The following is a 25256-nucleotide window of genomic DNA, read 5'->3' as shown; positions in this document are numbered from 1 at the left end:
GGGGGGAGGGATAATCGGATGGGGGAGGGATAATCGGATTGAGGAGAATAGAGGGGGGTATGGGAAGGATAACAGGACTGGGGGGACGAATTGGAGTGGAAGGACAGGATTGGGCTGGGGGTGAGAATCAGGCTGGAGGGGTGCTTCACACTGGCAGGGACTCGCTCTTGGGTGTGGGGAATTGGGCTTGGAGGAGGGGAACTGGGTTTGTGGGGGAAATCGTGTTTGGAGCAGGGCAATCAGGCTTGGGGGGAGTCATGACCGGGAGGAGTGGATGCGGGGATGGAGCCAGGTGCTTCGTGCACTTGGCGGAGCCCCTCAGGGCCTTCGGTTTCTCTTGGAGCACCACCGAGCACAGAGTTCACCACAAATACAAAACCTAGCAGTGACCCCTGGGGAGCCCCCACCACGGTTTATGGTGAGCCGAGGAGTTGGGGTGACCCTGGGAGCTGTGGCTTAGCATTGCAGCCTGTTCCGATTGGGGGTTCCTGGGCCAGCAGGGTTCCCCCCCTAAAGGCCACCTTGCACCCCAGGGCCTACTCAGGCATGGTGGTTTCATCACCATTGTGCCCCACAGGGCTGGGGGAGCACCAAGCCCAGTGCTGAGTGACCCCGGCGGGCTTGGGGTGACACTAGGGGAGCCCCTGCCCCAGTTCTGGATGACCCCGGGGGGGTTGGTGTGACCCTGGAGGAGGCCCTGGCCCAGGTCTGGGTGACCTCAGGGATCCTGAGGGACTCTGGGGCAGCTCCTGGCCCAGTTCTGGGTGACTCCGGGGGGTGTTTGTGTGACCCTGATGCAGCCCATGGCACAGTTCTGGGTGACCCCAGGGATTTTGGGGTGTCTGCTTGGCTTCAGGGAGCCTGGTTGTGGGTGTTTGGCAGCCATAGGGTGCCCTCTTCGGGGGGTTCTGTGTGGGTGGGTGACCAGGGAGAGCTGGTTGGGGTATCTGGGTGGCCCCAGAGTGCCCCATTTGACGTGGCCACATGGGTCCGGCTTGGGGCTGTGGGTGGCAGGAGAGGGGAGAGCTGCCCTAGGCGTGGGGCTGAGCCCATCCCCAAACAAGCCCTGCAGCACCTGTCCCCCACCTGGGGGACCCCAGGGTGCAGACCCGTCCCTGAGGCAGGGGAAGCGTTGGGTGAACTTTATTGCTGGTGCAGTGGCCACAGTCGTACAAATGGTGAACAAGGCTTCATGCCAGGAAGACTCCAGGGAGTTGCACATCAACGCAGCCCCCAAACCTGCTCCGGGACCGGGGAGAGCCCCTGCCCAGCCCCTCGCCAACGGACGGAGGGGTGGGCAGGGCTACGAGGGCCTTGTTCTCCCTGGGTAGGATTTTTTTCCACACAGGGGGCAGGCAGAGTGGTCGAGTGTGGGGTCCAGAAGATGGTGGGTCAAGAAGAGGGAAAGAAAACCCAAACCTGAAAAATGCAACTGTAAAAATACTCTGGACTGCGGTACAAAATGCCCGGGGCTCCAGCGGTCCCTGAGCAAGGCTGGCTGCAGGCACCAATGTGATGCCCCCGGCTCCAGTCCCAGCTCCACCAGTTGCCTCATCGCCCCATCACTTAATCCCCTGATGACCCTGGCTCCAGCCGCAGTTCCACCAGTTACCTCATCGCCCCATCACTTGATCCCCTGATGCCCCTGGCTCCAGCCGCAGCTCCACCGGTTACCTTATTGCCCCATCACTCGATCACCTGTCTCTCCCTGGCCTCTCCCTTTTCCAGCCTCTCAGTTCCTCCCAGCATCGAGCCTGCACCCCAGGAGCTGGCACCCCACTGTTGTGCCTGTGCCCCGTAACTCTCCCAGCACCTGGGGACTCCCTGGAGACCCAAGCAGTGATGATGATTGGGTTGTCTCCTTTCCCTCCCAAAAGCAAGACTGGGGCTACCTCTACCCCCCCCCCCCCAAGTTGGACCACCCTGGGGGGCCTGCTGGCAAGCTGGGATGGAGGGTGCCTAGCCTCTTTGGTGAGCTCCAAGGGGAAATTTCCGCGAGGAGCTGTACTGCAGACTCCTCTATCCTTGGCATTTCTAGGCAGCCAGACAGAGCAGGGCACGGTGCTGGCAACAGAAAGAGCTCAAAGGCTTCACAACCACAAAAATAATAAATACATCTTCTTCCTGCGCTGCATCGAACGATTGTGCTGACCCTCCTCGGGCCCAGCCCTTCGTCCGTCCATCCCAGAGAGATCGCTACTCCTTGGTGCTGGTCACTGCAGGGTCCCAAAGGGCTTGTCATAGAAACAGTCACGAGAAAGGCGAGTGTCCTGGGCTCTGTCATGCCGGGCTGTGGGGGAAAAGCCATTCCGTTCCCTACTGCAGCAGCTTCGGTACCTCCACCTGCAGGAGAAGACACCCCGTTACTGGAGGGAGCAGGGAACGATGAAAGCAGATGTGGGAATGGCTCAGGACTGCTCCCTATGCAGACCTACGGTGGAAGAGCTGGGCCATTCCATTGCTGCTGGAGATGCTCAGCGCACCAGGGACATCTTTTCTTCTTGGCTAGGCTGCTGTCCCCACGCTCCAGCTAGTGGTCTGCCTGGCCAAGGAACATAAACCACCTGGGGTGACAGAGATGTTTCAAGGCAGGGAAGTGATTTTGCCCTTGTACTTGGCATTGGTGAGGCCACACCTCAAATCCTGGATTCAGTTTTGGCCCCCTCATTACAAGAAAGGCACTGAGGTCCTGAAGCACATCCAGAGAAAGGGAATGGAGCTGGGGAAGGGGCTGGAGAGGATGAGGAATGGCTGAGGGACCTGGGGTTGTTTAGCCTGGAGAAGAGGCTGAGGGGAGACCTTATCACTATCTACAGTTTCCTGAAGGGAGGTTGTAGACAGGTAGGTGTTGGTCTCTTCTCCCAAGTGACAGGTGATAGGAGAGAGGGAATGGCCTCAAGCTGCACCAGGGCAGGTTCAGATTGGACATCAGGAAAAAATTCTTCCCAGAAGGGTTCTCAGGCACTGTACGGTGGAGTCCCCGTACCTGGAGGTGTTTAAAAGATGCGTAGATGAGGTGCTTAGGGATATGATTTAGTTGTGGACAGGTACTGTTTGGATTGATGATCTCAAAGGTCTTTTCCAACCTAGTGATTCTATGATTCTAAGGCATCATGCTGGGAGCAGCAGTGGAGACACAACCTCTCCAGCCACCCTAGGCTACCTCCCAGCTCCGGGGTGTGGGCTCAGCCATGCCAATGTGGCAGCAAGAGCTCCTGGAGCTGCTGCCCTTGGGAACCCACTGCCTGCATTCTCCTGCCTGCAGGGACATGGGTCCATATAGTGCGTGTGAGCCTCCTTTTCTGCATGAGGAGGTCCTGAATTTCCATCCTCTAGGACTACAGTATAAAGCCAAACCTGACTGCTGGAATGAAGTGAATCTGTTCACGCCAGAGGCTCTGCCAATGGATGGATCTGCCCCTTTCAAGCTTTCTGACAAGGGACGGATCTTCTTCTCTTGGATGTTCTGCCAAGGGATGGGATCTGCTGACCCCAGTTGCTCTGTAAAGAATCTGGATCTGCCCTCTCCATGTGCTTGATGAAGGGACGCATTTGCACCATGAGCTCTGCACAGGGGCTGGGACCACAGATACCCTCCTCTGCCCTGCACTGGAGAAGGACAGCTCTCACCTCTCCACTACCCAAGAGCCAACAGATGTGACCTCAAATCTCAGCCCATAGACCAATCCCATGGGTGCTGCCCGGAGGCCACCCCACCGCAGACCTGCACTTGCCTTCTTGAGCTGTTTGAGATTGCTGGAGCGGATGGCTGCCAGTAGCTGGTCCCGTGAGTTCTTCTCCTGGACAGGCAGCACCCGGTCTCCCAACTTCCTCTGTGTGGCTGGTGAGAGTGAGTTCCTCAGGTTCTCATTGATCAGTGGTGGAGCGAGTGGAGGAGGAGGTGGGGGTGGTGCAGCAGGTGCCCCCCCTTTCTTGGGAGAGCTTTTGGGGGAAGCCTTGGGGGATGGCTGCAGGGATGGCTTGGGAGACCCCTTCGGCAAGGCTCCAGGCTTAGGCACCTCCAAGAGTTCTTTCTTCTCCCCACGCTCCTGTGCCATTTTTTGCTCCTGGAGGCGTTTCTGCCTCTGTTTGTCCATGTTTCGGCTCAGCAGGTTGGTGACTGTCATGCGTGGTCCAGCCAGCTCAAAGTGGTAGCCCAGCTTTAGCAACGTGGTGTTTTCCTTCAGAAGCTTGGCAATCTCCATCTCCGTCTTCCCCCCACAGATGTGCCGCTGGTTGTGGAAACGCAGCTCTGTCAGTGTGTTGTTCTGCAGCAGTGCCCGGAAAATGGCCAGGATGCCCTTGCCTGTAATGTGATTGGAATCCAGGTTGATGCTCGTCAGCACCTTGTTGGACTTCAGCATGATGGCAATGGCGAAGGCCACGTGGTCATCAGCACGGGTGTTGGCCAAGGCAAACAGCTTGACCACAGTGTTGAACTCCAGGGCCTCGGTGAAGCGCACCAGGGTCTCGTTGTTGATACAGTCCGAGTTGTTAACATTCACTTCAGTGACTTCAGCATCGTTGTTCTTCACCTTCTCAATGAGCTCATCAAAAATGCTGGAGGCTTCATCGTCCTTGGCCTGATCTGGGGAGCTGCTGGTGGTAGGCTTGGAAGGGCTGCTCTCGGCTGCCACTTTGGTCTCCTGTTTCTCCTCCACTGCCTTTTCTGCCTGTGGCTGTGGTTTCTCCTTCTCATCTGCCTTTGATTTTTTCAAAGCTGAACTCTTTTCCTCTTCTTTTTTATCTTTTTCTTTCTTATCTTCTCCCTTTTTGTCCTTTTCTGCCTCTTTCTTTGATCCTAAAATCTTCTCTTCCTCCTTTTTGTCCTTCCCTGTGCCCTTCTTCAATGCAGAACCCTTTTCTTCTTCCTTTTTGTCCTTCCCTGTCTCTTTCTTTGCTGTTGAGCCCTGTTCTTCCTCCTTTTTATCCTTCCCTGTGTCCCTCCTCAATACTGAGACCTTTTCTTCCTCCTTTTTATCCTTCCCTGCATCTCTCCTCAGTGCTGAGCCCTTCTCTTCTTCCTTTTTATCCTTTCCTGTGTCCCTCCTCAACGCTGAGCCTTTCTCTTCCTCCTTTTTATCCTTCCCCATCAGCTTTTTCTCCATGGCCTTGACTTTGTCGTTGATAGCCTTCTCCTCTCTGGTCTTGGTCTCAGCCTCAGCTTTGACTTTTGGGTCTGTTTTTTGAACAGTTTCTTCCTTTTTAGAGTCTTTCCCAACTTTGGTATCCTGTTTCCGGGCCAGGTCTTTGGAAGGAGCTTCCTTTCCCCTTTCTTCTTCATTCTTGGCTCCCTTATTCTTCTCACTCAATCTGCTCTCCTAACAAGAGAAAAATACCAAGGCGTTACAGAGACAGTTACCTCTGACCTCTACACTTGCCACCCCGGTTTCATTGTCACCAACTCTGTGCCTCTGTCACACAGGAGCAGGCATGGGGCCCTGCAGGGCAGCACTGCAGCTGGGGAAGATACATGGCAGTGAGTCCAGAGGAAATGATCTGAGGGCTGGAGCACCTCCCGTATAAAAACAGACTGAGAGAGTTGGGATTGTTCAGCCTGGAGAAGAAAAGGTTCCAGGGAGACCTTAGAGCAGTTTCCAGTACTGAAAGGGGCTCCAGGAAGGCTGGGGAGGGGCTCTGGATCAGGGAGTGCAGCGTAGGATGAGGGGGAATGGTTTTCAGCGGAAAGAAAGGAGATTGAGATGAGATCTTAGGGAGAAATGTTTTCCTGTGAGGGTGGGGAGGCCCTGGCCCGGGTTGCCCAGAGCAGTGGTGGCTGTCCCATCCCTGGAGGGGTTCAAGGCCAGGTTGGATGGGGCTTGGAGCCCCTGAGCCAGTGGGAGGTGTCCCTGCCCATGGCAGGGGGTGGAACTGGATGGGCTTTGAGATCCCTTCCAACCCAAACTATTCCATGATTCTGAGAGTCCAGCCTCGGGAACCTCTTAGATTATGCCTACAAGGGAAAAGCTGCCCTAAATGAGGCATTTATGATAGAAACCTGGTGAAAGCATCATGCAGGTTCCCCAGGAGGCAATGGGGAGGTGCCGGGGAGGAAGCATGAGGACTGTGAGTCCTGATCTGAGCCATGGCAGGGGACAGCCCTGCGGTCAGGACTCATCAGGGAGGTAAATTGCCCGCTCCAAATCAGGATGGCCCTGAACAAGGGCCAGAGCCTCCTCCATCTCACCTGAGTGATTTACCACCTCATGTTCACACACTGCAGCCTATGGCTAGGCTTTGGAAGAGGAAAGTTTAACTCAGCCGAGGTCCTGGGTCCAGGGAAGGGTTCAGCATCCAAGTGCCTGAAATGCAGGCAGAGCCTGCAGGACCAAGGAATGCCAAGGCATCTCTGCTCTTCTTCTGCTTCTGGTCCTGTCCCAAAGGCTCCAAAGCTTTGTGGGATGTCCTCCTTCATCCTCAGTGAACAGACAATAACCTAACAAGCAGCAGGATGCATCTCCCTTAGCAGACTGGACTGTTTGAGCCCTTCCTATCATAGCTCCCATGAACTGTCCTTTTTTTAATCACCTTTTATTATCCTTTTTAATCCAGGGATGGATCTAGTGCCTGTCCCTCTGTGAACCCCAGGTGCTTTCGCAGTTTTCCTAAATGGTTTCCAGCTGGATGCTCTGCACATTTGCCTGGTCCAGAGCCCAACATGCTTCCTGTCCTGGCCTGGATGTGTGTGCAAGCAGGAGAGCATCTGCAGGTGATGGCAGAGGTGACACTTCTGATCCAGCAGTCACACCTGGACTCTCTGAAACAGCCTTCTTTTGACCTGAGCTTGTGTCTTGGATCTCCCTGCATAAAACCAAGGAACTGGGGACACGGCATTTCTTGGTTTGTAATGCAAGATGTTCTCCCAGCACATCTGCTTCCAGCATCCAAAGGCATCACAGGGTGGGAAGAGCTTCACTGAGGCGATGTTGGAAAAGGATACAGGTTTTGCTGCATGTGTTTGGCAAAACAGTGTCGCTGCAGCTAGTCCCACTGCCCCTGCCCTGGGATCCCCCTCCCAGTTTCTCCATTCTAAGAAGTTCTGCAGTGCCCTGGACCCCCTGAGTTTCTCCTTCTATCTCCAGGCCAGCCAGGGTGCCTGGTAATTTCTTAGTTGGCTGGCAAACACCAGTGCTTTTGTTTGGACTGCCTCCTTAAATACTCACTCTTCAGAAGCGATTTCTGCCTTTGCTTATGTGTTTGTCACAATTCCACTGTTGTATTCACGGGACTTTGATATGCGTGAGGAGCTTAGTGTGGCTTTCAGCTCTCCAGTGCTGACCCTCAGGTAGTGACTATCTCCTCCCTGCATGCAGAGGGATACAGCCCAAGGCTTGATGGCTGTTTTCTTACAAACTGCCCCGACAGCAAAGGATTTTCCTCTTTCTCTCCTTGCTTGAGGGCCCTCTGTTCATTGACCTCTTTTCTGTAAAATCCAGTTTTTAGCTAGTTTTTGGTACTTCTGTTAACCAACTGCACCTCCCCCTCGTCACAGCCTGCCTGGTGCGTGTCTGCTGACCACAGCCAGCGACGACAGCTCCAGGACACAGCAAATGCCACACTGCAGCCTTCACCTCCGGACAACGGGGCTGGGAAGCGTCTTCCATCAGCATCAGTTCTGCTTTTGCAATTACAGCCTTCACTCGCAGCTTGGGGCACGCAGCCTTCCAAGCCCGTTGGCTTTCTTATGGCAACAGATTCACTTCCTCGTGTGTCTGGAGAGATGCAAACACAGGACTGAGATTCTGTTACAAATACGAGAGCAGGGCACCGGGGCAGGATTCATCCCCAAACATCAGATATGAGACATATATCACAACAGAGATGAGCCAACACTAGGGACACATAACTGAAGACAGATGAACCCTTGATATTGAGACCAAGTTTGGTGTACAGAGGAGGATCTTACTGTAAACTCTGCATCTGAGTTTGGCAGTTTAAACTTCCTTCTCCCCGTTCTGCATCCAGGGAGCACATAGCTCCTGCCTCTTGCAGCTGGCCTGGCTCATCCTGGATGCCCAGCTTTGGCAGCACAGCTTGGCTCTGCATTCCAGCTAGCACTGTGGGGTTTCCATCTGGAGACGAGCAGAGGGTGGCGTGCTGGGACTTTGCTAGCTGAGAGGTCAGCAGCAGTGCCCTGGTTAGGTCAGGCTCTGTTCTACAGCTGCAGGATTAATCTGGGCATTGTCATCTCAACCACAGTGATGCTGGTGAGCTGACAGTGATGCTGGTTGCAGGAGGAGGAGGAAGCACCAATGTGAGGGAGTAACAAAGTGAATGTCATCGTTGCTGGGAGGACTTTAGGACTTCAGGGAAAGGAGATAGATTCCCGGCAGATGCAGCTGTGACATCTTTATGAGCTCTCCAGGACCTCCCAGGGCTAGGACAGCCCTGTAGCTTCACCCAGAGACTTGAACCCCCAAATCTGATTCCAGAGACCCTGGTCTGCAGCCAGGGCTGTCCCCCTCCAGCTGACGCCCTGGCTGCACTATCTTCCCCAGCCCAGGCCCCGTGGTGTTTGTGCAGGGGCAGAGCGCAGCTCTGCCTTCCCAGCACACGGCACTGCTGGCCCTCAGGGACTGCTTTTAGTGGAAAGAACTGGCCTGGCAGTGAGCAGGGCAGCCATAGGGACTGTTTGTACCTGGCATATAAACAGATGTCATCTGAGGGAAGAGCGCTGTTTATTTAGTTAAGAGATTTCTTGGCTCCCCTGTGTGGACCTAAACAGGTGGCAGAAATGCATAAGACAGACCGCTACTGAGCCCATCCATGCATCCACAACTCCTGCTGCAAAAGGACCAGGGATAGGGCTCCCAGAGGTGTCCCAGTGCCAGCACACCCCTGTCCTGGGGACTGCAGAGAGCAGACAACGGCACCGAGCTGGTGGCCCTTCTCACCAAGATGTGCCCTGTTCCCAGGAAGCTCAGTGAAATCGTGAGGCACCTGAGTGAAGGATGAGCCCCGCCTGCCCTGGCAGGAAGCTGTGCAGGAGGTGTGTGGAGGATGAGGACTCTGCTGCCTTGCTCTGTGCCCTGACACCATGACATGCCTTTCAAAGGTGTTTGGGGATGTCCCAGGTTGGAGGTTTCTTGTAGCTCCCTGAAAGAAGAGGCTCTGCAGTCCTTCTGTGTTCACAAGCTGAGCACTCCTCGAGGCAGAGCCACCAGCCTCATCTCCTCACAAGCTCTCCTAAAAGCCTTCTCCTTTCCAGCCCAAGCTCACACAACTTGACAATGGGGAGCCCTGAGTCTCCCCTAAGTTGCCTGGTCCATCCAAGACCAAGCAGAGCAAAGACTTTAGCCAGGAATGAGAGATCTTGGAGAAAGGAAGGAAAACTCTGGAAAGAAGTACCTACATTTCCCCGCTCAGAGAAGGCAATGGATTTCTCCAAACTAGAGGAAAATAAGATGCATAGCAAATCCCTGCCTAGCAAAGATGCTGAGAATGTCTCATATTCCCACACTTTTAGTGCTGTTCTAATTAAAGCTACCATCCAGGGATGTGTTGCCACATGTCCTGGTGCTGTGGAGTGGATCAGGTCTGGGGGAAGGTGGGGACTGGAGCCAGAGCGCAGGACATTGAAAAGGAACCAGTGCGGGAAGAAGCCAGCTGTGCTCCCAGGCAGGGGAAACCAGGCAGGCAACGGATGTGCAGTGCCCAGCTATGGCTGTTACTGCCATTGCAGACAGCGTTTGCAGCATTGTGTGTCCAGAAAATTTGGGATGCGCTGGAAAGATCATGTCAAAAGTGCTGCAAATTATTATGGACAATACTAGCTGGCAGTAAGAGGTGTTCCTGCTGGTTCAGTTGATGCAGAGCTGTCTCAACTGTGACATCCTTGTCCCCTCTGCAAGCCCTCTGCAAGCACCCAGCTCCAGCAGTAGAAGCAGAAGGGGACGTATCAGGAGCAAAACCTTCCAGGCAAGAAATGAGATCCATGTTTCTAAAACCAAGGGTCACCTTTTATCCAACTGCCACAGCCTGCATAAGAGTCTCCACCCATTAGAGGAAACTGGGGACATTCCTTAAGCCCAATTAGAAGCCACTCTTGGCAGGCTCCTCTCCTGCCTCTGCACCCATCCCAATGTGCCCCACCACTCTGGCTCCATCACAGCCAGCTCTGAGTGGTGTCATCAGCCGTAGCTCTGCTCACTGGTGACGCTGCAGAAGTCCTCACCTCCAGGCTGGCAATGAAGCACGCTGCTCCAGCTCTTGGAGCTCAGGAGAGGAGCTGCATGGCAGGATGATGCACAAGAGGAGAGAGAAAGGCATCTTTCTCCCTAGTCTTAAAATCCTGGCTGTCCCTGCAGCCTCCAGCACACCTCCTCCTGCAGTGCAGGCCACTGGCCAGGCCATCTCCAGCTGCAATGGCCAGTGCAGGCCCTGCACTCTCTCCATTGCCATCTTGAGTCCTGCCTGCTCACTCCTTTCCATCGTGCTAACATATTTACCTTGGATACCTAGAAACCAGGGCCGCTGCACTCCCTTCTGTGCCATTCCCTCTACCACAAGCATGGTTATTAGGGGAATATTCTTACACTGCGTGTCAGACCTTTAAAAATAAGCCTAATGAAAACAGCCTGGTACTTGGCTGATTAATCACCAGTGTTTTGATGAACTGAAATGCCTTCCCCTTTTCTCTAAATAGACTAAAATGAGCATTGCCATTGCTTGTTAGCGTTTGTAACCCTCAAACCCACTCAGATGTTTCCTTAAAAGGCAAAGGAGACTGGGAACTTCTTGTCTGGAATTTGAGTGTTCACAGCACCACTCCCGATGCTGAGCAAGGGCTGGGGATGGAGCAGCTGGCTGAGCAGAGGATGGATGGGAGCAGAGACAGAGGGGCTGCTGAGATCTGCTGTGGGTGGTGGGGATGGGCAAATGTGGCTCTTTGCTCTCTAGAGCAGGGTGTGCGCCTGCCGACTCCACTGTAACACTGTGTTAACTCAACTTAAGCCTGACTGAGGCTTTGCATCCATGAAATAATGACTATGGAAATACTGATATTCATGGCAGCAACATGTACAAATCACAGCACTTTGAGAGCCACAGCTCTATCTGGTTCCTAGTGTGGAGCATGCTTTCTCAGTGGTCCTTGAGAAGTTTATGTTTGTGCTGCATTGCATCAAGAAACCATGTTCAAGCAGGGACATCCTGCAGATGAGCAACCCACCCAAAAGTGAATGAAGCTTAAAAGCATATAGAGTGCGCAAGAGAAGTTTTAAACTAGTTATTAGGAAATATTACTTGACCAAAAGTGCTGTCAAAACTGGAACAGACTGCCCAGGGCAGTGATGGAGTCCCTATCCCTGGAGGGGTTTAGAAGCCATGAAGATGTGGTGCTTAGGACATGGTTCAGTGGTGGAGTTGGCAGTGTGAGGTTTATGGTTGGACTCAATGATCTTTAAGGTCTTTTCCAACCTGAACAATTCCATAGTTCTCTGATTCTGGGATGTGAGAGTGGACCAAGATTTTTGCCTTCTGCCCTGAAAGACCCACAGCTCATTTTTGGGTAGAAAATCAATACTTAGGCAGTAGGTATTGCTCAGCATGGTCAGTGAGAGCTGGCAACCCTGCTGTGCCCACAACAGGTTCCTAAGTGAAAGGGGAACGTGCTGGAATGGAGGGGAGAGGATGGGTTACCCAGGGACTCGCGGATCCACACCCAAACTGGAGGGCAGGGACATTTTGTGGCCTGGCTGCTGCTGTTACATTGGTCCCCGGCAGAGGGGACATATGGAAATACATTTGCAGAAGAATGTTTTGTCTCTGGAATGGGCAAGCTCTCGGCAGCTTGCAGTTATTTTGAGAGACACATCTTGGGAAGAGTCCCTGAAGGCCTGGATTACCAGGCTGAACATACTGCCCCACCATGCCGCCACGTGCTTGGCTCAGCTCAAGAACAAGATGTAAGGATGGAAGCCCTGGGGGCACACGTGTTGCTGAGAGCTTCGTGTTGGCTCAAGGGCACTACACCCCATCTGGATTTGAGGAGGTCTTGGCTGAAAGGGGGAAACCAGAAGAGTCCAGGATGGCTCCTCCAGGAGACTCGGTGCTGTTGGGGCATGGCACACTGCACCCATAGGAAAGGGCACTGTCAGCAAAGTCCTCAAGGCCAAACCTGCACTTGCAGTTCATGCGAAATGGTTCCAGAAATAGTGAACTCAGCCTGCAGGCTTTAACTGCTTCAGCCTCTAATGTCACCTCCAGCTCTGCCGGCCTCTGGAAGCCAACTATGAGACATCATCCCCCCAGCTGTGAGACATCACCCTCTGATATGAGAATATCAAGAGCACACAGGAGGGGAAGCCTGAGCCGGGATGAGACCCACACAAACCAGCACTGCTGGAAAACCTGGGATTAGCTCCAGTGTGGCCAATGGCTCTAGCCATGCCTCGCTATGGATGGCAACAGGGACAGAGGCTGCACACCCCACACACACAGGAGCATGTTTTTTGCCCTCACGCAGCTGTGGAGAACTCTGTTCTTGAGGGATAGAAGGGGAAAACATGGAATAAAGTGAGTTGGTACCTTCAGAAACTGACTGCATGTGCAAACTGCACCAATTTAGCTCAGCCAGTTAGGCTGCATGTCCACTTGCAGGCACAAGTCTTGTGCCTACACTTTTGCAAGCACCGAGGAGTTACCACTACTTGTAACTGAACTGTTCTACACCAGTGCATGCCCCCCCCACCTCCATGATGCAGGTGCCCACTGAGGAACAACTGGACCAGCTAAACTTAATTAATCCAGCAATTATTTCAGCCAGATGAGGTGATTTCTGCAGGTTCTCTGGAGCCTGTGAGTCCTCTCCTTGCAACTCACTGTCCTCCTATCTAGCAACTCCACCAGCAGAGCTGTTTTGGTGTGCTGCCTGCCTGGCACATGGCTTTTACCACCAACAGTGACTCTCCATCCAGAGCTGTGCTCCTTGCAATCCAACCAGAATCCCTCCAAAGAAGTAGGAATGGGGGATTCAGTCCAGGCCAAGACACTGTCCCTTTCTTCCAGCCTCTGCTGGAATAACAAATTTCTCCTACAGCCAACAGGACATTTCCCAGTTTGTCTCTTGGAGGCATGGCTTTGCCAACAAGAACCCACCAGCAAAGCTCCATCGGTCCCATGCAAACTCTGAGTGATGGAGGGGCTTTGGAGGTGGGAGAACCGGGAAGCAGGGAATCCCCAGGATTCCTCTCCCCAGGGGAGACCTCTGAGAGACAGCTCGTTGGTCAGCAGGGGGCTGCAAGACCAGGCTGGCAAGGGAAGGCAGCTGGGGTTGCTTAACTGAAGTAGAGAGTTTAGGCACAATTATGGATCCATAACTAGCAAGCCAATCTGGTATCATGGCCTGAGGGGTTTCAGTCTGTCCTATGCATGCTAAAGACTCCTACAAATGTCTTCAAAGACACCATGAGACTGTGAGGTTGAACCAATGTCTCTAACTCTGGGCATCTCTGTGATCCTCTGGGGATACCAACATAGTTGTGTGGGCATTAAAGGACCCTTGTGTCCCCATCTGTCCTGCCCAGATACCCCAAATCCCAGCCAAAGGCTGTGTGCAAATCACCACCATCCCATCACCCCGCAGTGTGAGTGAAGGGGGCTGTGGAAGCTACACACAAGCCACGTGAGAGCTCCCAGAGGACAGAGATGTCCCCAAGACTGTCTCACTGTGCAGAGAAGTCCCTTGGGTTTGCCAGTCAGCAAAGGCAGGTTGTTTTGCACTTTCTGTTCCTGTGTATTTGGGAATTGTGTTCTGGCCATGCAAAAGGGTACTGGAGCCAAGCTAAACCACAACAAGTTGGCCTGGCTGCTCCTTTCGTCCATTCCTCAGCCAGTTTTGAGCAACTTAGGGACAACCCAGAGCCAAGGACATTCCTGAAAAAACTGCTGCATCCTTGGCCGAGTCCTGAGAGCCAGAGACCACCAGAGGCAGTTGGGACCGTGAGGACCTGCTTGCCCAGGACAGCAGAGTCCAGGTCTGTGTGACACCCACCCACGCACAAGGGGATTTGGCCTTGCTCTACTTGCAGTAGTGCCAGGGCAACCCCTGCTCCCCAGCTAAGAGCAACCACCCTGGGCCAGTGTGGTGCAATACCCAACTCACAGCCCCCGAGCGCCTCGCAGAAGTAGAGGCTGCCAAGCAGGACCATTCTCAGGTAGCAAACGGTTTCTTTCTTGGCATATTTGAATTCTTTTGTCATGAAGCAAGGATGAATGAACCTCGGCTTCCAGCACTGGGACACACACAGACCTAGCATGACTCCATGGCTGTGCTCTGCTAAAGTCCAGAGTGATGTAAACAATTTCTGGCCCTGTCCTGCCCCAGCTATTGCTGTTATTTTAATGAGGAGCTCAGTTATTTCCCTTCTGCTCAGACCTTTCTGACCCCAAATATCAGTCTTTTCCCACTTCTCAGGCCAAGGTTTTGAAAAACATCCTCCTCCTGAGATGTAGTGCTGTTCTCAAGAGCCTGGACAACTTCTGGCCCTGACTTCTGTCTTGCCTGCTGAATTGAGGCCGATAACAAATGTTTCAGTTGGGCTTCCTTTAATGGAATAGCTCCAGCCCTTCCTCAGTACGCATGGCCATTTGCCAGAAAGCCCTTAAACTGCTAGATACTTTGCAAATGGAAACTTCGGGGTTTCACTGGTTTAAGAAGTCAGGTTTTTTTCTCTTTTCCCCGTCGTTCTCCCAGCCCCTTCTCTGGGCACAGCCATGGCTGAATTGGCTATTCCCAAGCTGAGACCTTGTCTCTGATCTTCTCCTCTTCGGCAGAAGTTGCAAAGGGCAGTGAACATCAGCCATTCACACCATGCCACCTCAAGGCTGGATTTATGCCCTGCACACTTTCCGTAGGCAGCCCACAAAGAGCATTCCTCAGACTTTTAGGAACAGAAGAACTGTAAATCAGCCATAGCAAGTCTTATACCCTGTCTCCCATCCTCCGCATCGCAGGGGGCGGGGGGGGGGGGGGAGGGAGGGGGCAGCTGGGTGCTCAAGTCACAGGACTCTGGCTCCCAGGCTCCCGGGATGACATGGAAAGCACCTCCAGGCCCCTCATTGGTGCAGGTCTCTCATGGATCCCCTCAGTCAGCCCAGGGGACTATCACAGAGACCCTATGGCATCAACGGTGGCTGTGGGCACGCAGTTTGGGAGGATGAATCAACATCTTAGAAGCAGGTGAGATGAGCCCCAGCCCCAGATGCCTACCTGCCAACATCAGAGAGCTGGTTTGCTGGTCAAACCTCTTGAAAAGCTCATGAGGAAGAGCAGCACTGGCACTCGGTGCTCTTACACCATGCCAGAGCTGTAGCCAGAACACAGCACTTAATGAGATCAAGCAGGGCGTGCCAGGAGTCATGATCTCTAGTTCTTAGAAACTGAAGTTCTTCCCTGAAAGGCAGCAAACCCTAGCTCCCTCTCTGGTGCAGGCAGCTCTCAGAGCTGTGCAATTGCCTGTTCCCATACTGGGCATGACTAGCTGCTGCCATGGTCCCCTGACAGGAGGCAGAACCACTTGGAGCCCTCTGCAGCATCCGGTAGGTCTTGGTGTGAATCTTGACCCAAATATCATATCTCAGCCCTGGCCTAATCAACCCAACGTCAACAGGTGCACACACCACCTCTGCGACCCTGGGCCATTGCTTCCCCTGTTGCATTCCTGCAGCTTTTGTTCCTGCCTATTTTCCCTTGTTGCTCCATGCAGAGGAAGGGACTGAGCAGGGCTTACATCACTTCATGGTGTGGCTGCTCCATAACTGTTGCCACTGTCTCCACTGTGACTTCAAAACATGTGCCCCAATACTCCTCTCCTTGCAAGGTGAGATCCTCTTGCTCCATCGTGCTGTGATTCCCACCATGGCACAGGGTGGGCCTGAGTGACACAACCTGTTAATCCAGGCATCCTGCTGGGAGCTGAGTCAGTGGGACCATTTTAGCATGCAAATGTTGTCATAATGCTGCAAAAGAAAGTGATATGTGAAGGATCCCTGCTCTTTTCCTCCCCTCTATGTCTGTTTATCAGCTCAGCATAAACAGATAAAAAAACTTCCTGGGCAGCTCAGCCCATATAAGCTGAACACTCCAAGCATGTCCATGGGTTTAATCTGCATCCCAGCTGTGGGTTATGTAAATACAGAACTCAGCTTTTTTACTCTTGGTTTTTCAGCCCAACTGGAAATTGAGCTTTTTTCCTGCTCATGCCCTTAGATGGACCTCGTGTCTCCCACACAGAGCGTGTGCAACCTACGAATCACGGGAACTTTGTGCTGCCACTCATCCCCATCACAGCAAAACAAAGTTTCTGCAGTGTTTCCCAGTGGCATTACAAAACCCCCGATGCTGCCACAAGGCTCCCTTTCACACCGTTTGTTCAGAAATGCAACTAAAACCAGGGTGTGTGGCCACTGCACTCGCTTCTGTTGTTCTCAGTGCTCTGGCATGGGATCATTGCTGTTTCTCTTAGAGAAACCTCTCTCACCTTAGAGATCTGTTTTATCTGCTCACTGGCAGCTCTCGCTTCTGATGTTCATCCTTCTGTTTACCGGATTGGTACCTTTCCAGAAATGAAGAAAGAAACATCTGAGCTCAAAGAGCAGTTTTCATTTCTGAACAACGGAAGGTGACAAAAGGGCTCTCCTAGACAGGCTGTTCTGCAGCTGCCTGGGGACACCACAGAGCAGACTATCTGTGGCCTTCTTTAATCCTAGAATCATGGAACGGTTTGGGATGGAAAGCACCTCAAAGCCTGTCCAGTTCCAACCCCCTGCCATGGGCAAGGACACCTTCCACTGGATCAGGGGCTCCAAGCCCCATCAAACCTGGCCTTGAACACCTCCAGGGACGGGGCAGCCACCACTTCCCTGGGCACTCTGGGCCAGAGCTTCTCCACCCTCAGAGCAAAATGTTTCTTCCTAAGATCTCACCTCAATCTCACCTCTTTCAGCTGAAAGCCGTTCCCCCTCATCCTCTCCCTGCACTGCCTGATGAAGAGCCCCTTCCTAGCTTTCCTGAAGCCCCTTTCAGTACTGGAAGCTGCTCTAAGGTCTCCCCAGAGCCTTCTCTTATCAAGGCTGAACAACCCCAACCCTCTCAGCCTGTCCTTGTACAAAGGTGCTCCAGCCCTCAGATCATCTCTGTGGCCTCCTCTGGACTTGCTCCAACAGTTCCATGTCCTTCCTGTGCTGAGGACTCCAGAACTGGACACAGAGCTCCAGGTGAGTTCTCACCAGAGTGGAGCAGTGGGGCAGAATCTCCTTTTTTGCCCACTGCTTTGGATGCAGCCCAGGGCATGGTTGGCTCTCTGGGTTCCAAAGACCAAATAGGAATGACTCAATACCTTTGATTTCTTTCAAAATGTGTGACTTTTTTGGATACCTGTGGCTACCCTCCACACAAGGAACACAAGGACTAGGGAGCCACCAGCTCCATTCCCACTCTATATGTTGATGGAAGGACCCACACCGTTGTCCCCTGTCCACCCCAGTGTGAGCCAGGTGCTGCTGGAGAAGCAGCAGGAGAAAGGATGCCCCTGTGGCACTGACCCCTTACGGCTCTTTTAGAGGCCAGGAGCTGGTCAGAACAACTACATGTTCTGATGAGGGAGAAGCAAGCACCTAGAGACCTGCCCAGGACATGGATAAAAGAAAACCAAGAACCAGGAATTGGTGGAAGACTCTTGGAAGAGAGAAGGAACACTCTTGGTGCATTGACAAAACAGGCTGATAAACAGAACAGCAGAGTTTAAATACATGTGTTAGTCAGAGCCTGGTAAGATGCTTAAGGAATGATACAACAAATTCTTTTCCTTTGTTTGCAGTTTCCCTTGGGTCTGTCCCAGCTTTTCAAACATGGAGCTTATTTTTCCTCTAGATATTTTCATGAAAAGATGACCAGCTTGGGGCATTTATAAGAAATTTAGGTAACAACTTGGTTTTCTGTGGGGTTGAAGAAGGGTAAGGATATTCACTGCTTATGTTCTCTCCCTCCACACATGGCCAAAAGGAACCAGACTAAACACCACCCAGCAGTGAGCACCTGGCCTGCATGCACACCCCAGTGAGTTGGAAAGGAAGGAAGGACTTTTTACAAGACCTTCCCAAAGAGTTTGTAATCCTTATCCACGGCAACAGGATCTGCTGCCCTGTGGCACCAGCAGCCTTCAAATAGGCTGCATTTGGGACAAGTTCCACTAGATCTCCCTGCATCTTCCCAGCACACGTGCTTGAAGCAGTATGAAATCAGTGCAGCCTTGCTGGAAGGAAGGACTGCGGACTCTAAAGGGACTGGGACACTGGAGGTGTCCTCTCCTTACAGGTGAAGATGAGGGAAAGGGGCTCCATCTGGTCCCAGGGAAGGTGGTGGTGCTGGAGAAGCAGAGCACGAGGAAGGGCTGCCTCTGCCACCAGGGACCCAGTATTTTGGGCACTGCAGTGAGGCCAGATGGGAATCCAATAGAGCTCAGAACAGCAGCAGGTGGGTTTTGTGGCATGTTTGAAAAGTAACATCTCCTGATATGGGTATGGTGACTGCTAAGAAACACTTGTCCATCAAACCACCGGGTGCCATGGCATGTGCAGTGCACACAGAGTAGTGGTAGCTCTTCTCAGCCAGGTTCCTCCTGGCAAAGGTCCCTCTCAGGGGGTTTAAGAGTGACCAAATTCCAGTGAGAAAGATGGGGGTTTCCCTGAGGAGTGAGTCGCAGTGCTGTATGCACAGATACAGGCTCTGTAAAGATGTCACCAACAGCAGAGGAAAAACATGTCCGGAGCAGAGCAATGGAGCTGGTGAAGGGGCTGGAGAACAAGAGGAGCAGCTGAGGAACCTGGAGTTGTTTAGCTTGGAGAAGGGAAGGCTGAAGGGAGACCTCATCACAGTCTACAACTGCCTGAAAGGAGGTTGTAGAGAGGTAGATGTTGGTCTCCTCTCCCAAGTGACAAGAGATAGGATGAGAGGGAATGGCCTCAAGCTGCATCAGGGCAGGTTCAGATTGGACATCAGGGCAAATCTTCTTCACTGAAAGGGTTCTCAGGCACTGGCAGAGGATGCCCAGGGAGGTGGTGGAGTCCCCATCATTGGAGGGGTTTGAAAGACGGGTGGATCAGGTGTTCGGGGATGGTTTAGCAGTGGACAGGTACTGTTGGGCTTGATGATCTCAAAGGTCTTTTCCAACCTAGGTGTTCTATGAACAGGCCAAACCCAGCTAGAGAAGCACTCACACACCCATCTCCTCATGCAGCTCAGCTCTCAGACAAACCCACCCTACAGAGACACCCGCACAGAGACCCGCACTGAGCCTCGATGCCCTGGAGCAGCAGCTATTCCTCTTCCAAAGAGAATTCTCAGGCACCATACAAAGATTTCGAGTGACAAAAAGTCAGCTGTGCCCCCGAGTAAATCATCCTCCAGTTATGCCACTGCTTCCATTTTACAGCGTGTTTCTAGCCTGAGTTTCTAATTATGTCTTTTCCTGCTACAATAATGAGCCATGAGCTATTAGAAATCATCTTTTCATTTATTAACTCATGAAAATGAGTTTAACTTTGGCTCCCTTGATACTCGGACCTTGTTGAACACATCTGCAGAGAGGCACTGACCCAGCCCCGCTCCTGAACCACACTTTCAATCGCTGGCATCATAAAATGAAGATTAATGAACTAATGCATCACCAAGATGTGAATTTGGCTCCCCACTTTGGAGAAGTGAGGGCAAAGCTCACAATTATTTTGGGCTGTTTATAAACTGCTTCCTAGTTACCCAAGTTTGCCCTTTCAATCACTAAGAAGACGTGCTTTTATGTAGTTGCAGTATTTCTAAATATTCTGAGTATTTAAGAGGGAATGGGGGGACTGGAACCAGTTCAAGAACAGGGTAACGACTGTGAGAACCATGAGATGGGCAGAAACTGAGCCTTTCCCTTTAATATATCTTATTTTGCACATTAGAGAAATTCCTGCACATGTAATCATAGAATCATAGGATCATGGGATCATAGAATCATAGAATGGCTTGAGTTGGAAAGGACCTCAAAGTCCATCCAGTTCCAACCCCTGCCATGGGCAGAGACAACTCCCACTGGATCAGGTTGCTCCAAGTGCCATCTAACCTCCAGAGATGGGGCAACCACCACTTCTCTGGGCAACCTGGGCCAGAGGGGGCAGAGGAGGGAGGGAAGAACAAGACGGATGAGAAAAAATAGGTGGGAAGACAGGAGTGTAGCAGCTTGGGTGAGCGTGCTGCCAGCCTTGCAACAATGCAGCCCAAGCCCCAGTCCTGGTAGCTGCAGGGAGCTGGAGTGGCTGCTGCACCACGCGGGCTACGACCTGGGCACCTTTTGGCTTTGCAAAACAAGTTTTAGTAATAATGGTAGAGCTCAAGGCACTGCTGCAGAGCTGGGCCAGGAACTCCCTAATATTTTCTATCCTTGCTGCCTTTATGCAAGGCACTACAGTTCTATAAACTCTCTGTCGTTTAAGGACATAAACAGTGATAGGACCTGAAGGAATGGCAGGAAGATGTGCCAGGGGAGTGTTAGGTTGGACATAAGGAGAAGGTTCTTCTCCCAGAGGGTAGTGGAGCACTAGAACAGCTCCCTGGGGAAGCAGTCACAGCATCAAGTGTGACAATAGTCAAGAAGTGTTTGGACTACGTCCTCAGACACACGATGTGAAGGTTGGGGCTGTCCCGTGCAGGGACAGGAGTGTGACTCAATTATCCTTGTGGGTCCCTTCTGACTCAGGTAATTCTGTGATTCTGTGACAATAATTGAACCTCCCGCCTCTCCCTACCGCAGAGACATCACAGACGCAGGATAACATCTCCCAGATGTTCCAGTCCTACTGGAAGGGCCTCCCATTCCTCCCCTGCCCCCCTGCCCACACTTCCCTCCCATGCTCACATATCTGCTTCTTGCTTGCAAAGGCTTTGCTCCATGCATTTTATCAGGGCTGCTGAGTGGTTGGTGATGTACAACGCTGGGAGCCGTGATGGGAGAGAGATGGGGACAGACACTGAGGGGTGATGCCTTCATCCATTTGGGGAACACCATCCCCCGTGGGTGTGCAGCCACAACGCCTGTGTTAGCAGGCACAAGTTCGCAGTGGGAAAGCCACTGATATAAGAGAGGGATTTGTTATCATATGCCTCAGTGTTTGGAGCAGCTGGGTGAGCTCAGGAGCTTCTCGGGATGCTATAGATGGCTCTGTGTTCTCACTCCATCCTGCAGCAAAACACGGTGCTGTGGCCTCCTTGAACAGAGGGAATCATCAGCCTCCCGGGCTGGTTCCTGTTATTGCTTCTGTGGGATGATAATCTTATCCCACCTCATCCCACCCTATCGCACCCCACATCAAACCCCCATGCCCTGCTCCACCACTGGCATGGGCTGACCTGCCAGCCCTGCAAGCTGGCATTTTCTAGGCACTAATCCCAGCTCCTAACGATGCCAAGGAGGAAGGGGTGGCGGGTATTTTTTTCTCAGCCTCTAGGGTTTGAAACAGAAGTTCTGCTGTATCCAGTTACAGCACTGCAATCTAACAGAGCCAGTTTCACAGACAAATCTCTGACTGACAGCCAACTTGCTTTGTCTTCCCTGGCCCATAGCTGCTGAAGTTCAAAGAGAAGCATGAGGAGTGCTTTTCTCAGGACTTCCATCACTGCCCTCTCTGCCAGCTGGAGCTGGACACCTTCTCCTTGGGTGCGTCTCCTCCCAATGCTGTCCCCTGCCACCACTCCATGTCCTCTCCCACAGCACACGTGCGCACTCAGGCATCTTCCAAATAACGCATTGTTTAACTAGAACTTCCCAGCTCTCTTTATTTTCCAAAAAGCCACACATTTCCTCCCTTCCTCTGGATCATGGACACTTCCCCAATCCAATTCTCAGTTGACTCTTCTTCCCACAGTTAAAACCAAAATAGCATCACTAGTGATGCCAAACACATGAGTCCCCCCTGCCTGGAAAAGCAGCTTTTCCAGTGTCAGCTCTCAACCCCCTGAGGCATCACTGGGATAACTGCACACATAACAGCACTCCTTTTCCTGGGCAGGCTTGTCCTGCAACACCTGCAGTTCCCCACCACAGGGAAATTTTGGACCAGCTCACCAGTAGGGAAACAAAACCCGTGCTGGGGTCACAGTGCTTTCTCTTCCCCAGCCCATGACAAATAAAGGTGAAAGTGTGAGGGCTGTGTCCTCATAGCCAGAGGAAAGCTCCCAGGTGGCACAAACCTGAACCTGGAGGGGGGGGGGGTGTGCTATTTAAGCCCTTTCTGAGGTCTCCAAAATAAATCTGCATTTATGCCTCCTATAGCTGCAATTTTCACCCTTTTCTCCCTGTTTTCTCCCAGGCCCTAGTCAGAAGAGGACCCTCCTGTAATAAACTCTGTACACATCGATAAAGAGCTGTTTCCAAGTGCACACAGGCTACTTATTGCTGCATGGCGCAGCTGAGAGAGCTGGGTGACCTGGAATTGACAAGGAATTGGAGCCAGAACAGTCAACTGAGGGGTATCCAAGTAAGCCCCCACTCTGCTTACGCTGATGACAGTCCTCACTGCTGTCCTGACCCAGCAGATGCAAATCCAGCCTGAGATATGAGATCTGCCTGTGACTACACAGATAAATAGCTGAAGAGTCTCCTTCTTTCCCTTTGTGGCTCAGCCTGCCATGAAAAACTAGAGAAACCAAATGCTTCCCAGCTTCCCACGCACGAAGCACATACCAAATATTCCTAGTGCAGAGTTTAATTAAACATTACAGGGGAGTGGGACTGGGTCTTGCTAAGATGAGCAGGAGTACTGGCACAAAGCTTTCTAGCTCAAAGCAAACTATTAAAGGACTTACCAGGTGCAGAGAAGGAGATGAAGGTACCCAAATCAAAATAAAAGAATTCATTTTAACTGAACAATAAGCACATAACAAACAGCCTGGGACAAAGACTGCTTCTCAGGGTGATTTCCACAAAGGAGCAAACATTTATTACACAAGAATCAGAGACTGTTTAGGCTTTTGCACAAGAGGAACTGAAGGGACTGAGAGTCTAGTAATCTTCAAAGGAAAAAAACAGGAGGAAAAAGAACCGCAGCCAGCGGGATCGCTGTCACAGCACCTTCCCTGCTCCCAGCCCTGCCAAAGGATGTTAGAGCAGAGGGAGAATCCCTGGCACCACCAAGTTTTTGGCTTTGCAAGTAACACCGGATTTTGTGAAATACCCTGTTCCCTCATAGAGGGCCTGGACTAGCTCCCTGACTCACTCCTCTGGTCTCTATATGGCATTTATTCCTCTCTAGCAAGCACAGCGCACTTTTCCCTGGGTTCCTGGTTCCATTTCTTCCCGCTAAACCAGCCCAGCAGCAGTCATAGGTACAACCCTGCATTGCCCACAGAAACACCTCGAGCATAGGGAAACGCAACTTACATCTATTGAGTGTTCCCTCTGAAAGCGTTTCCTGGTCTCCTTTTCACAGTGATTGTGCGCTGTGTCGCAGTTTTGTGGGCCAGGTGAAGAATTTTCTGTTTGGCTTTTCTGATCGAGCTCCAGAGGGATGCTGCCGTCTGCATCCACCACATCCAGCTCCTTTTCCAGCTCTTCCATCTCCTCTGGGGACAGAGTAGACAACAAATTGTCAATATCTGGATCTTCACTAACTTGGCGCCGATATTTGGCCACTTTGGACATCTTGGCTCGCTGGCGAGACACGGTTGCGGTTGTGTGTGGTACCAAAGAAAGGAGAAAAACAAGAAGCCGAAGCTCCAAGCCTGCTTCCCCCAGTGGCAGCAGGTGCTGAAGTGTTAAATCACAGCAGCTCTCAATCGCTGCAGCCCGGGGTATAGTAGTTATAAAGAGGGGACACCCCTCGGTCCAAGAGTTGGCCAATAACAGGACCCAGACAGGATTTCGGGTGCTGGGGAAGCCAATGGAGCCCAGCAGGAGGCGGGGAATGGTGCTATCGGAGGAGTCTGAAACCCAAGGACATTCCAGGGAACCATGCAGAGCTGCATGACCAAATTTAGTCCGGAGCATTTAGCCTTTTAAAGGCAATGGGCCAACCTAGTGAGAAAACACACAAAAATGCACAAGCTGGCAGGCTGGGAATCTGGGGGTGGGGGAAGCAGATCCCTAGCATGTGCCCATCTCTGCAGGAGGGTTAATAAAGAGGACAGTGTGGCTCCAAAGGTAAAGGGCATCTCCTCCATTACAAGCGGGGAGGGTTCCTGATGTGACAGTGACAGCTCTGGGCTGTGATCAACAATAAAGCGTCCACCCCAGAGAAAGTTTTCATCTTTATCCCACTGCTCCCGAGGCTCTGCACTGTAAACAAAAGCACACAGCCCTTTGGGGAAGAGGTGGTTGTGCTGCTGGTGCAGGATGGCTGATTTACAAAGGCTGTGCAAAGCCCAGCACCTTTAAAGTGGGAGGAAGAAGGCAGCGAGCTCAGCCCAGCCTGGCGCCTGCACCTCGCTCTGCAAAGCCTAACCCCAGCACCATCCCTGGGTCACTTTATCAGACCTTCTGCTGATTCCCTGACCTCTGCAGGGGTGTTTCTGCAGCTGCTCTTCATCGCAACACTCCCATATCTCCTCAGCAAGTCCCATCACCCCCTCTGCACAGACTAAATTCCTGAGTCTCTCCTGCTTCTGGTTCAGGCTGTGCCCTTAGCCTGGGCCTTGGCTGGAGGCATTTATTTTTTTTCCATCCACCTAATCCATCAAGGAGCTTCCTGGCACCTGCAGATTCTCCCAGAGGCACAGAGGCAGCCAGGTGCTTCTCTCCGAATTTCAAGGCAGCTTCACCTCATATGCAGCACTTTGTACCCATTCATCATGCTGACAGCTTCATCCTTCTATCTTCATCCTCCTCCTAATATTTACTGCCTGCTCTCAGGCCTCTCTCTCCACCAATCCAAACAAGCAGCCCTTTGGTCGTCTTCTGTAAAATAAGTTCTCACAAGATTCTCCTCATCATTCTAATTACCTCCTCTGCCCATCTTCCTGGCTCAAACACCATCCTGAACACAGGCACAGGGTTCTCCAGGTGAGTGTCCCAATGCCTTATGTTACAAACTAGACATTCCTCACCCTAACAGGAAATGCACATTCTTGTTGCACTCCAGGCTTTCACTTATCTCCAGCATCCCAGCTCCTGCTCATAGCCTTCCGATGATTCACCAGCACAACTGAGATTTTTTCCAGACTGTAGAAGAAACTGTTGCGTTTTGTTTCCAAGTGCAGAAACTTAAACACTGTTCTGTTGAAT

General features: G+C 52.2%; 1 protein-coding gene across 1 annotated transcript; it reads right to left on the bottom strand.

The window, feature by feature from the left end:
* Positions 1-14: 14 nt before the first annotated feature.
* On the bottom strand, positions 15-23858 carry LMOD1 (leiomodin 1). The gene is made up of 3 exons (XM_054087319.1): positions 23418-23858; positions 3735-5321; positions 15-2343 (listed from the first exon to the last, which is right to left on the bottom strand). Exons 1-3 carry the CDS (start codon positions 23676-23678, stop codon positions 2317-2319), a joined length of 1875 nt encoding a protein of 624 aa, XP_053943294.1. The 5' UTR covers positions 23679-23858; the 3' UTR covers positions 15-2316.
* Positions 23859-25256: the final 1398 nt, after the last annotated feature.

Source organism: Cuculus canorus, chromosome 24 (assembly GCF_017976375.1).
Source record: "Cuculus canorus isolate bCucCan1 chromosome 24, bCucCan1.pri, whole genome shotgun sequence".
NCBI classification, from domain to species: domain Eukaryota; kingdom Metazoa; phylum Chordata; class Aves; order Cuculiformes; family Cuculidae; genus Cuculus; species Cuculus canorus.
This window is presented reverse-complemented; position numbering and strand designations above follow the sequence as displayed.